General features: G+C 47.6%; 2 protein-coding genes across 2 annotated transcripts in view; both read right to left on the bottom strand.

Annotated features, from left to right (window-relative positions):
* Nucleotides 1-759: 759 nt before the first annotated feature.
* On the bottom strand, nt 760-2,949 carry LOC130117839 (uncharacterized). Its single transcript, XM_056286083.1, has 2 exons — nt 2,938-2,949; nt 760-1,923 (listed from the first exon to the last, which is right to left on the bottom strand). The coding sequence occupies exons 1-2, from the start codon at nt 2,947-2,949 to the stop codon at nt 760-762; spliced, it is 1,176 nt and encodes a 391-aa protein (XP_056142058.1).
* Nucleotides 2,950-5,829: 2,880 nt separating this feature from the next.
* Nucleotides 5,830-12,111, bottom strand: part of thrap3a (thyroid hormone receptor associated protein 3a) — a 38,071-nt gene continuing 31,789 nt past the window's right edge. Inside the window, exons 10-11 of the mRNA XM_056285817.1 lie at nt 9,790-9,933; nt 5,830-8,415 (exon numbers count right to left, since the gene is read on the bottom strand). Of these exons, the coding sequence (XP_056141792.1) occupies nt 8,170-8,415; nt 9,790-9,933 (390 nt within the window). The 3' untranslated portion in view covers nt 5,830-8,169. The remainder of the gene's footprint in view (nt 8,416-9,789; nt 9,934-12,111) is intronic.

The raw sequence follows: 12,111 nt of genomic DNA on the forward strand, positions 1-12,111 counted from the left end.
ATTTATATATGTCTCGAGAGAGGGAGAGGGAGAGAGAGAGAGCAAAGGAATAAGAGGAGGAGAAGAGAAGAGAGAAAACAGGTAAGACGGGTTTATAGTAGAAGACGAGAGCACGACCGTCATGACATGAAACACGACCATATAGCTGCAGCACAAAAGTCAGTATGCAGAGGCAGAAATAAAGTGATGCAATACAAGGCAAACCAAACCATGAAAAGCATGTTGTAGATACCAGCAGGCTCTGGTCTTTGTAGATACCAGCAGGCCCTGGTCTTTGTAGATACCAGCAGGCTCTGGTCTCTTGTAGATACCAGCAGGCTCTGGTCTCTTCTAGATACCAGCAGGCTCTGGTCTCTTGTAGATACCAGCAGGCTCTGGTTTATTGTAGATACTAGCAGGCTCTGGTCTCTTGTAGATACCAGCAGGCTCTGGTCTCTTCTAGATACCAGCAGGCTCTGGTCTCTTGTAGATACCAGCAGGCTCTGGTCTCTTGTAGATACCAGCAGGCTCTGGTCTCTTGTAGATACTAGCAGGCTCTGGTCTCTTCTAGATACCAGCAGGCTCTGGTCTCTTGTAGATACCAGCAGGCTCTGGTCTCTTGTAGATACCAGCATGCTCTGGTCTCTTGTAGATACCAGCAGGCTCTGGTCTCTTGTAGATACTAGCAGGCTCTGGTCTCTTCTAGATACCAGCAGGCTCTGGTCTCTTGTAGATACCAGCAGGCTCTGGTCTCTTGTAGAGACCAGAGCCTGCTAGTATCTACCTGTTAGTAGATACCAGCAGGCTCTGGTTTATTGTAGATACCAGCAGGCTCTGGTTTATTGTAGATACTAGCAGGCTCTGGTTTCTTGCAGATACCAGCAGGCTCTGGTCTCTTGTAGATACCAGCAGGCTCTGGTCTCTTGTAGATACCAGCAGGCTCTGGTCTCTTCTAGATACCAGCAGGCTCTGGTCTCTTGTAGATACCAGCAGGCTCTGGTTTATTGTAGATACCAGCAGGCTCTGGTCTCTTCTAGATACCAGCAGGCTCTGGTCTCTTGTAGATACCAGCAGGCTCTGGTTTATTGTAGATACTAGCAGGCTCTGGTCTCTTGTAGATACCAGCAGGCTCTGGTCTCTTCTAGATACCAGCAGGCTCTGGTTTATTGTAGATACTAGCAGGCTCTGGTCTCTTGTAGATACCAGCAGACTCTGGTCTCTTGTAGATACTAGCAGGCTCTGGTCTCTTCTAGATACCAGCAGGCTCTGGTCTCTTGTAGATACCAGCAGGCTCTGGTCTCTTGTAGATACCAGCAGGCTCTGGTCTCTTCTAGATACCAGCAGGCTCTGGTCTCTTGTAGATACCAGCAGGCTCTGGTCTCTTCTAGATACCAGCAGGCTCTGGTCTCTTGTAGATACTAGCAGGCTCTGGTCTCTTGTAGATACTAGCAGGCTCTGGTCTCTTGTAGATACCAGCAGGCTCTGGTCTCTTGTAGATACCAGCAGGCTCTGGTCTCTTGTAGATACTAGCAGACTCTGGTCTCTTCTAGATACCAGCAGGCTCTGGTCTCTTGTAGATACCAGCAGGCTCTGGTCTCTTCTAGATACCAGCAGGCTCTGGTCTCTTGTAGATACCAGCAGGCTCTGGTCTCTTGTAGATACCAGCAGGCTCTGGTTTATTGTAGATACCAGCAGGCTCTGGTCTCTTGTAGATACCAGCAGGCTCTGGTTTCTTGCAGATACCAGCAGGCTCTGGTCTCTTGTAGATACTAGCAGGCTCTGGTCTCTTGTAGATACCAGCAGGCTCTGGTTTATTGTAGATACCAGCAGGCTCTGGTTTATTGTAGATACCAGCAGGCTCTGGTCTCTTGTAGATACCAGCAGGCTCTGGTTTCTTGCAGATACCAGCAGGTCTTTTGCAGTTTTTCCACCTTCATATAGATTCTGCCATGTTCCCACAAAGAACCAATGGCATTCTAAATCAATTATTTTTTGGGGGGCGGTATCCCCCCCCCTTTCTCCCCAATTGTACTTGGCCAATTACCCCACTCTTCCGAGCCGTCCCAGTCGCTGCTCCACCCCCTCTGCCGATCCGGGGAGGGCTGCAGACTACCACATGCCTCCTCTAATACTTTTAACCTGACAGTGAGGAGTTTCGTCAGGGAGACGTAGCGCGTGGGAGGATCACGCTACTCCCCCCAGGTGCCCCGACCGACCAGAGGAGGCGCTAGTGCAGCGACCCGGACACATACCCACATCCGGCTTCCCACCCGCAGACACGGACGATTGTTTCTGCAGGAACGCCCGACCAAGCCGGAGGTAACGCGGGGATTCAAACTGGCGATCCCCGTGTCGGTAGACAACGGAATAGAGCGCCACGCCACCCAGATGCCCTAACAATCAAGCCTCATTGATGTGCATGTTTGCGTCCATATTGCTGGGCAGCTTGGATGACCCTCGAGACAAAGTTGGCGGCAAGTTTGCTCTTAGTGTCTCACAACCCTGAAGCAAAACAAGGAGCATGCTGGGCTGACTGAAAAACATATCTGATGATGCAGCTGAAAATGGACACCGGGATGAAAAGAATCTGCACACAGGAAAGAAAAGGGATTTTAAAATGTTCTTTATAGTCTGTGTCTATATGGCAATATACCCGCCATCTCAAACACTATCCGAGAGCGAAGGGTTCGATTTGCTGGTCATCGCTGGAGGAGCAAGGAAGAACTTGCAAGCGACACTCTGCTTTGGTCACCCGAACGTGGACAGACACGTGTGGGAAGGCCTGCAAGAAATTACACCAATCAACTTGTTGACAACACAGGATGTCCATCTGAGGATCTTCCAGCTGCTATGCAGGATAGAGACGGCTGGCGTGAGAGGGTCAGATCCATCCGAGGGCACGCAACCTGATGGGGATGATTATAGTCTGTAGTAGCTGCTGAGGCTCCCAATCCGTACCAGTCTAGTCATTGTGCTGGTCATCTAATATACGCCGATCAGCCAAAACATTAAAACCACTGACGGGCAAGTGAATAACATTAATTATTTCATTCAATGGCACCTGTCCAGGGGTGTGATGTATCAGGCAGCAGGTGAACAGTCAGTTCTTGAAGTTGATGTGTTGGAAGCAGGAAAAAATGGGTAAGTGTAAGGATCTGAGCGACTTTGTCAAGGGCCAAATTGTGATGGCTGGACGACTGGGTCAGAGCATGTCCAAAATGGCAGGTCTCGTGGGGTGTTCCCAGTACAGGGTGGTCGGTACCTACCAAAAGTGGTCCAAGGAAGGACAACGGCTGTACTGGCGACAGGGTCATGGGCGCCCAAGGCTTATTGCATATGCACGGGGAGCAGAAGCTAGCCTGTCTGGTCCAATCCCACAGAAGAGCTACTGTAGCTTAAATTGCTGAAAAAGTGAATGCTGGATAAGATAGACAGGTGTCAGAACCCACAGTGCATCACAGCTTGCTGTGTATGGGGCTACGTAGCTGCAGACCCGGTCAGAGTGCCCATGATGACCTCTGTCCACTACTGAAAGGGCCTACAATGGGCACGTGAGCATCAGAACTGGACCATGGAGCAGTGGAAGAAGGTGGCCTGGTCTGATGAATCACGTTTTCTCTTACATCATGTGGACGGCTGGGTGCGTGTGTGTCGTTCACCCGGGGAAGAGATGGCACCAGGATGCACTATGGGGAAAAGACAAGCCGGCAGAGGCAGTGTGATGCTTTGGGCAATGTTCTGCTGGGAAACCTTGGGTCCCGGCATTCATGTGGACGTTACTTTGACATGTACCACCAAATGTTGCAGACCAGGTACAGCCCTTCATGACAGTGGTATTCCCTGATGGCAGTGGCCTCTTTCAGCAGGATAATGCTCCCTGCCACACTGCAAAAATTGTTCAGGAATGGTTTGAGGAACATGACAGAGTTCAAGGTGTTGCCTTGGCCTCCATCTATTCATTATCCAAACCGCTTATCCTGCTCTCAGGGTCGCGGGGGATGCTGGAGCCTATCCCAGCAGTCATTGGGCAGCAGGCAGGGAGACACCCTGGGCAGGCCGCCAGGCCATCACAGGCCCTGGTCTCCAAATTCCCCAAATCTCAATCTGATCGAGCATCTTTGGGATGTGCTGGACCGACAAGTCCGATCCATGGAGGCCCCACCTCACAGCTTACAGGACTTAAAGGATCTGCTGCCAACGTCTTGGTACCAGATACCAGAGGACACCTTCAGAGGTCTTGTGGAGTCCATACCTCGACGGGTCAGAGCTGTTTTGGCGGTACGAGGGGGACCTACACAATATCAGGCAGGTGGCTTTAATGTTTTGGCACTGTCAAGTTCACAGTAAAATTTTAGCGAATGACATATTGGCAAAATTCTCTAATAAATTAGCGTGGGTTCGTAATGTGTTTGATAAACTGTGTTCGCAAGTTTATAGATGGCATGAGATAATCGGATAAATCCGCTGAAATGTAAAATTACAGGCCACTCATTACAATTAAATAACTAAGTAACTGACCTACAATGGGTGGTTATTGCTGGGTAACAGATGAGTAAAATAGGGCCTTTTCTAGATCGCTGGTTTAGTCCTTGTCGTTATAATGTTGATGTTAAATATAAATTCACAAATCACACCAAACACAAGTCATTCTAATCCTCTGTGTCACAGGGATGAATAGTAAGTATCTGTTAGGCTTGAATATAAGGTGAATTTTGAATGTTATGCCCCCCCCCTTTTTTTTTCCCTCCCCAATTGTACTTGGCCAATTACCCCACTCTTCCGACCCATCCTGGTCTCTGCTCCAACCCCTCTGCTGATCCGGGGAGGGCTGCAGACTACCACATGCCTCCTCCCATACATGTGGAGTCGCCAGCCGCTTCTTTTCTCCTGACAGTGAGGCGTTTCACCAGGGGGACGTAGCGCGTGGGAGGATCACGCTATTCCCCCTCAGTTCCCCCTCCCCCCTGAACAGGCGCCCTGACCGACCAGAGGAGGTGCTGGTGCAGCAACCAGGACGCATACCCACATCCGCCTTCCCACCCGCAGACACGGCCGATTGTGCCTGTATGGACGCCTGACCAAGCCGGAGGTAAGACAAGTATTCAAACAGGCGATCCCCGTGTTGGTGGGCAATGAAATAGACCGCTACACTACCCAGACGCCTAGTATTGGGCCATTTTTAATACAATTACACTACTCAGCAGGACATTTAATATTCACCTAATATTCAAGTTGACAGCTAATTACTATCCATGCCCAGATAGCAAAATTGCCGTGGCCCGGACCCGTCCCACATACTGCGTGGAATGATGGCACTTGGGTGGTCCACTCCTGTTTGCCAGATCTGGGCCAGAACCAAGCCATAGCAATGCCGCATGTGCCACATATTTGCCAAAGGTGGCCCGTATTTGTTTCGCGATATTTGGGCCATATTCACCATTTACCACACGGGCCACTTCAGGGTCACATCCAGATCACATGTTGCCCAGAGCACCGCATCGTCGCCAAAAAAGGTCCACATTTGATTTGGCATATTTGGGCCATATTTGCTATTATACATGTGGGCCACTTCAGGCTCACATCCGTTTTGTCAGGGTCAGAAGAAGACCATCAGTGCCGCATCATTGCCTGAAGTGGCCCACATCCGGATGCTAGCTGGGTTCCTGCAACACAAAGGATTCAAATTACTTGTTTTTTTGCACAGTGTGATTTGTGAGGTTCATACGGTGTCTGATGCCGTCAGATGCACGGTTCACGTGGGACAGTTCAGGAGCTTCTTGGCTCTTTAAACCACCAACAATACGGTCACGGCAGGAGAAATTAGTTGGCAAAACATCAAAGTAACCATGGGTATCTTTTAATTAGCAATCTTTAAGAAGAATTCAGTGACAAGAGCTATTTAAAAAAAGCAGTTCTCCCCAGACATGTAAGATTTCAACTATTAAACGTGAATCACAATCTATATGCATGTGCTGTACAGTTTAAAAACGGCATGGCACAAAAAAAAAAGATTTAGTGCATCAAGTTTACCTACTTTTACAAGCTAAAAACTAAATAATTCCAACTTTGACTCTTCTCTGCCATTGTTTTTGGAAGAGTTATACACCTACAGCATACAACCTGGACATATGACTCTATAAAATGTGTCCCGACACGGAAGATGTTCACACACACACACACACACACATAGAAATATCACATGGAAACCTTTTTGCAAGCAGATCAGCCTCCCTTTTACAACGACACACTCTGAACTCCTCCCACGTGTTGCTTTCTAACCATGCAGCCAAGTTCAAACATTACATTTCATCTCTGAAAAACAAAAAAAATCAGATGTGACCGCTTACAGTGACTATATTGTACATGAATGATGAAATCCAAGGTCAAGGTAAGAGCTCCAGTAAACCATTTCCCAAACAATTAAATAAATGCTCAGGTCGAGAGTAGTTAAAAGAAAGAAAGCACATTTGAACCACTAGTCAACAGTCTGTACTGCTCGTTGGATGATCTGTTGGGGGGGGGGGGGGTTCCACCATGTGGGACTCTGCAGCGTTCATTTCTGACCCCTTATAGTTTGGTCCCTTTGTTAGACGGGGGGTCATTTGTGGGGCTCACTTGGTTCAACACTGTTGAAATGTTATATACTGCACAACAAGTCCTCCACCCCATACGACCACATAGGTCGTTTGTCCTCTAATACAACCCGCAGCAGCGGTTCCTAAATTAGCGCCCCCTACCGGCGGCAGGAGATATGCCACAGATACTTTTCGCCTCTGTGCATTGTGGGTTTTTAAAACAGTGTGAGCACAATAGAATATGTAGTCAGTGTGTTTTTGTGTTGTTTCTCCGTGTAGTATAGTAAGTAAGATTGCTATTGGCAGTATGTTTACTATGAATAGCGTTATAAGAGCTAACTTAACGTTAGCCACAAGTTAGCAAGTCAGCTAGCGTGGACATTATAACCACTATGTGACATTACACTTTGCTTTTATTAATATTCCTTCTCATGACAGCTTATGGAAGGAGATGCTTATTGTTACAGGGAAAGTAAAGTGTTATAATGACGGAGGACCGCGAGGAAGTAGCTTAAAACGTAACTATAAGGCGTAATAAGCTGCTTGTTCAAACCACCTACGGGGTCGTTTGTTTTTGGCGGAGGACAGTCCCATGCTGCACCGTGAACTACTATATAATTACAACTGTAAATATAATCCAGCCAAATCACAGAACAGAAGTCCAGGACTATTCTCAAGCTAACTGCCGGGTGTCTTTTGAGCTGTATTTACAACTACAAGTCTTTCATTAGTCGCCTCACAATGAGCCACGTTAAGTTGCTTAAGGCACAAACCGCTGCGCTACTTCAAAATACACAAACGCCATTAAAGGTCCCATGACTAAACAAGTCTTTTCGTTGTTGCTACCTACCGCTTTACTCTGCATTTATCTCCTACTTAATTCACAAAAAAGTATTTAATTTTAGTTTTGTGTTCACCAGAACCATGTTTCTCTTCCTGACAAACGCAATAACCTTGATTATGTCATCCTGCACTCGCAGATGTGCACAAACACAAAATATGCGACGAATGAATGGACGGGAGTGAGACTGAGGGACGACGAGGGATCTTCTACCACAAAATGGACACCAGCCAATAGCAGATCAGTGTCCACGTTCTTCTGAAATTGCATGGTCAGTATTTGTCAGGCAAATCAACATCTCCCACTCACAAAATCTCACCCATAGGTTGTTTTGTTGATATCTGCTTCAAAACGCAGAAACTGGCGGTGATCTAAAACGCTGCTTCATGGGACCTTTAAGGCGTTTTTCACGATCCCTACAGGGAACGTCACTATGCACGGCTATCAAACCTTGTAAAGGGAAGACGTTTGTTTTGGAAAATGTGAATTTGCTGAAAAACAGCAATTTAACATTTAACAGTGCTTCTACCAGATAAACGTAACCTGACATGTTGGAGATGAACTGGTTTTGTCAACGGAAAGTACACAGAAATGCAAACGTTGAGGTTGTCCACTTTCCTAACAATGGCTGACTCTTTAAACTCTCTGAACCTCTCTGCTGAATCCGTCCTTGCCCATTTGCTCCAGTGAAGGGATTCACTCAGCCGGGGGTCCGGTAATGACACAGAAGTAAGATAAGGGTTCTCGGCGGATGTCTTTGAAACACTTCAGCGTTCAAGTATTCTCAGTGTCTTGGTCGGTCTCCCTTTCTTTATGGTCCTGCTCTGTGTCTTCCACTTGTCTTTCGCCTTGCTCCCCGTTGACCTGGAACTTATCGTGGGCCCATTTGGGGCTGTGGTTGCTCAGGCCAAGATTGGCCTTCCGAATGATGAACCGCGCTCTGCCGCGCACAGAGTTTCCCCTTCCGCGGCCTCGGCTGTCCAGCCACCTGCCTTCTCTCTCCCTGTCTCGATCATCGTGCTGCAGGACAACAAGCACAAAGGATGGTCAAAAGTTAGTTCTGCTTATGAGACATCATCCCTGGAAGAGATTCCTTTGTGTTTGACTGTATTGGAAGTACAGTATGTGTATAATTTCGTTTTACATTACATTTACTCATTTGGTACATGCAGGTTTTTTTGTGGATTTTCCCCCCTTTTTCTTTCCAGTTGTATCCGGCCAACTACCCCACTCTTCCGGAACATCCCGGTTGCTGCTCCACCTCCTCTGCCGATCCGGGGAGGGCTGCGGACTACCACATGCCTTCTCCCACACATGTGGAGTCGCCAGCCACTTCTTTTCACTTGACAGTGAGGAGTTTCGCCAGGGGGACGTAGTGCTTGGGAGGATCACGCTCCTCTCCCCAGTTCCCCCTCCCCTCCGAACAGGTGCCCCGACCAACCAGAGGAGGCGCTAGTGCAGCGACCAGGACACATAACCACATCTGGCTTCTCACCTGCAGACACAGCCAATTGTGTCTGTAGGGACGCCCGACTAAGCCGGAGGTAACACGGAGATTCGAACCAGCGAGCCCCGTGTTGGTAGGCAACAGAATATACCATTATGCTACCTGGACGCCTCGCAGATGCTTTTTATCCAAAGTGACTTACAAAGGAGTCAGCAATTTGCAGATAAATTTGTTACCAACTGGCACCAAAGAGCGCTATCCAGCCATTATCCAAACCACTTATCCTGCTGTCAGGGTCGCGGGGATGCTGGAGCGTATCCCAGCAGTCACTGGGCGGCAGGCGGGGAGACACCCTGGACAGGCCACCAGGCCATCACAGGGCCAACATACACACACATTCACACCTAGGGACAATTTAGTATGGGCAATTCACCTTACCTACATGTCTTTGGACTGTGGGAGGAAACCGGAGCACCCGGAGGAAACCCACACAGACACGGGGAGAACATGCAAACTCCACACAGAGGACGACCCGGGACGACCCCCAAGGTTGGACTACCCCGGGGCTCGAACCCAGGACCTTCTTGCTGTGAGGTGACCACGCTAACCACTGCGCCACCGTGCTGCCAAAGAGCACTACACGGTTATCATGTCATAGTTGTGCTATATAAAGTAGTTGTAGTGGTTCATTTGTATAGTAATCTTATCATAGTAGTACTATATGAAGTAGCAGTAGTAGTACATTGATCTACATATTAATCATATAGCCAAGAAGAATGTCAAACTGAGTGCATTTAGTGTAGGTGTGCCATAGATCTAAGTAATGGTGCAACACTAACAGTTGGCACCGATTTACATTCACTGCAAAGTGCCACCAGAGACGATGTGAGGATTAATTTCACTAGATGTGATTGGCAAAACTGAGGGCTGAGAGAACTGAATCATACCAAGAAGTATTTCTTGCTTTTAGGAGTGTACTCTGGGTCCCAGTCTTCATGCTTTGGGTGCATTGATACATTAGAGTGGTTACTGAGTGCACCGTTCCCCACATGATTCCCTCGGTTCCAGCCTCTTCCTCGGATCCTAAATTGCTGTAATTTGCACAAATAAGGAGGAATTAAAATGGACACAGATGGAAAGTATGATGGTAGGTGGTAGCATCCTAACTAGGGATGGGTACCTAAACCCGGTATTAAACGGCACCGGTGCTAAATTATTAAAGACCATAGTATTGACTAGCTCCAAGGTTAACGGTTCTGCTATCGGTATTGGAGAAATTAAGAAAATACATTTCCTATTTATTCAGGTTACATAAACGCTGTCTTGCAGCTTTTATCTCACCAACTCCGTTTCTAACTTGCAATAAGATTAAAACATTTGTATATTTCCCCTTTTCCACTACATGGTACCGGCTCAACTCGACACAACCCGCCCTTTTGGTAACTGTTACCACTTTTCTGGTACCACCTTTGTCGAAGTTCCAAAAAAACTGGAGCGGGTACCAAAATCAATGCAGACCTCTGATTGGTCAGAGAAACGCGTCACTGCATCATCAATGCATGGATGGGATATCACCCGGCATTTTTAAATACCAAAGCGGAGTTATCTTAAAAGTACATTTTGAAATTGAAAATCAGGCGTCGCTATGACGACCAGCTACACTGATGGGGTACTATTAACGGTAATGGAAAACGACACAGAAGCGAGTCGAGTCGAGCCAGTACCATGTAGTGGAAAGGGGGCATTAGTGACAATGGTGGAGAGGGAAGTAAACGGTAATAAGTCTGGTTGTACTTCTCTAGAGTCGATGCTGACAACACTCATTGCCAGAAGTGCAACAAGTCTTTTGCATGTAAGGACGGAAACACAAGCAATCTTTTGAAACATCTGGTGCAAGTGCACCAAATACAGGCGGAGAACTGCACAGTTTTTCACTGCCTAGCTTGTAGTTCATCTGCTGTTGGCCCCTCCACCTCAGGTATGTTATTAAGTTTCCTTTATTAATCCCCTTGGGAAATCAGAAACACTTCTGTTTCCCCCAGGCCACCGCAGTGCAACACAAACACAAAAACACATATCCAAATTAACACATACAGTGCATCCGGAAAGTATTCACATCCCTTCACTGTCCCCACATTTTGTTATGTTACAGCCTTATTCCAAAATGGATTAAATTCCTTTTTTTTCTCATCAATCTACACACAATACCCCATAATGACAAAGTGAAAAAGGTTTTGTAGAAATTTTTGCAAATTTATTAAAAATAAAAAACTGAAATATTGCATGTACATAAGTATTCACACCCTTTACTCAGTACTTGGTTGAGGCACCCTTGGCAGCGATTACAGCCTCAAGTCTTCTTGGGTATGAAGCTACAAGCTTGGCACACCTATATTTGGGGTATTTCTCCCATTCTTCTCTGCAGATCCTCTCCAGCTCTGTAAGGTTAGATGGGGAGCGTCGCTGCACAGCTATTTTCAGGTCTTTCCAGAGATGTTCAATGGGGTTCAAGTCTGGGCTCTGGCTGGGCCACTCAAGGACATTCACAGACTTGTCCCGAAGCCACTCCTTCGTTGTCTTGGCTGTGTGCTTAGGGTCGTTGTCGTGTTGAAAGGTAAACCTTCGCCCCAGTCTGAGGTCCTGAGCGCTCAGGAGCAGGTTTTCATCAAGGATCTCTCTGTACTTTGCTCCATTCATCTTTCCCTCGATCCTGACTAGTCTCCCAGTTCCTGCCGCTGAAGAACCTCCCCACAGCATGATGCTGCCACCACCATGCTTCGCTGTAGGGACGGTATCAGCAAGGTGATGAGAGGTGCCTGGTTTCCTCCAGACGTGACGTGACTTTTGGCATTCAGGCCAAAGAGTTCAATCTTGGTTTCATCAGACCAGAGAATCTTGTTTCTCATGGTCTGAGAGTCCTTTAGGTGCTTTCTGGCAAACTCCAAGCGGGCTGTCATGTGCCTTTTACTGAGCAGAGGCTTCCGTCTGGCCACTCTACCATAAAGGCCTGATTGGTGGAGTGCTGCAGAGATGGTTGTCCTTCTGGAAGGTTCTCCCATCTCCACAGAAGAACGCTGGAGCACTGTCAGAGTGACCATCGGGTTCTTGGTCACCTCCCTGACCAAGGCCCTTCTCCTCCGATTGCTCAGTTTGGCTGGGCGGCCAGCTCTAGGAAGAGTCCTGGTGGATCCAAACTTCTTCCATTTACGAATGATGGAGACCACTGCTCTTTGGGACCTTCAAAGCTGTAGAAATTTTTTTACCCTTCC

This window comes from Lampris incognitus, chromosome 9, assembly GCF_029633865.1.
Source record: "Lampris incognitus isolate fLamInc1 chromosome 9, fLamInc1.hap2, whole genome shotgun sequence".
Taxonomy (NCBI): Eukaryota; Metazoa; Chordata; class Actinopteri; order Lampriformes; family Lampridae; genus Lampris; species Lampris incognitus.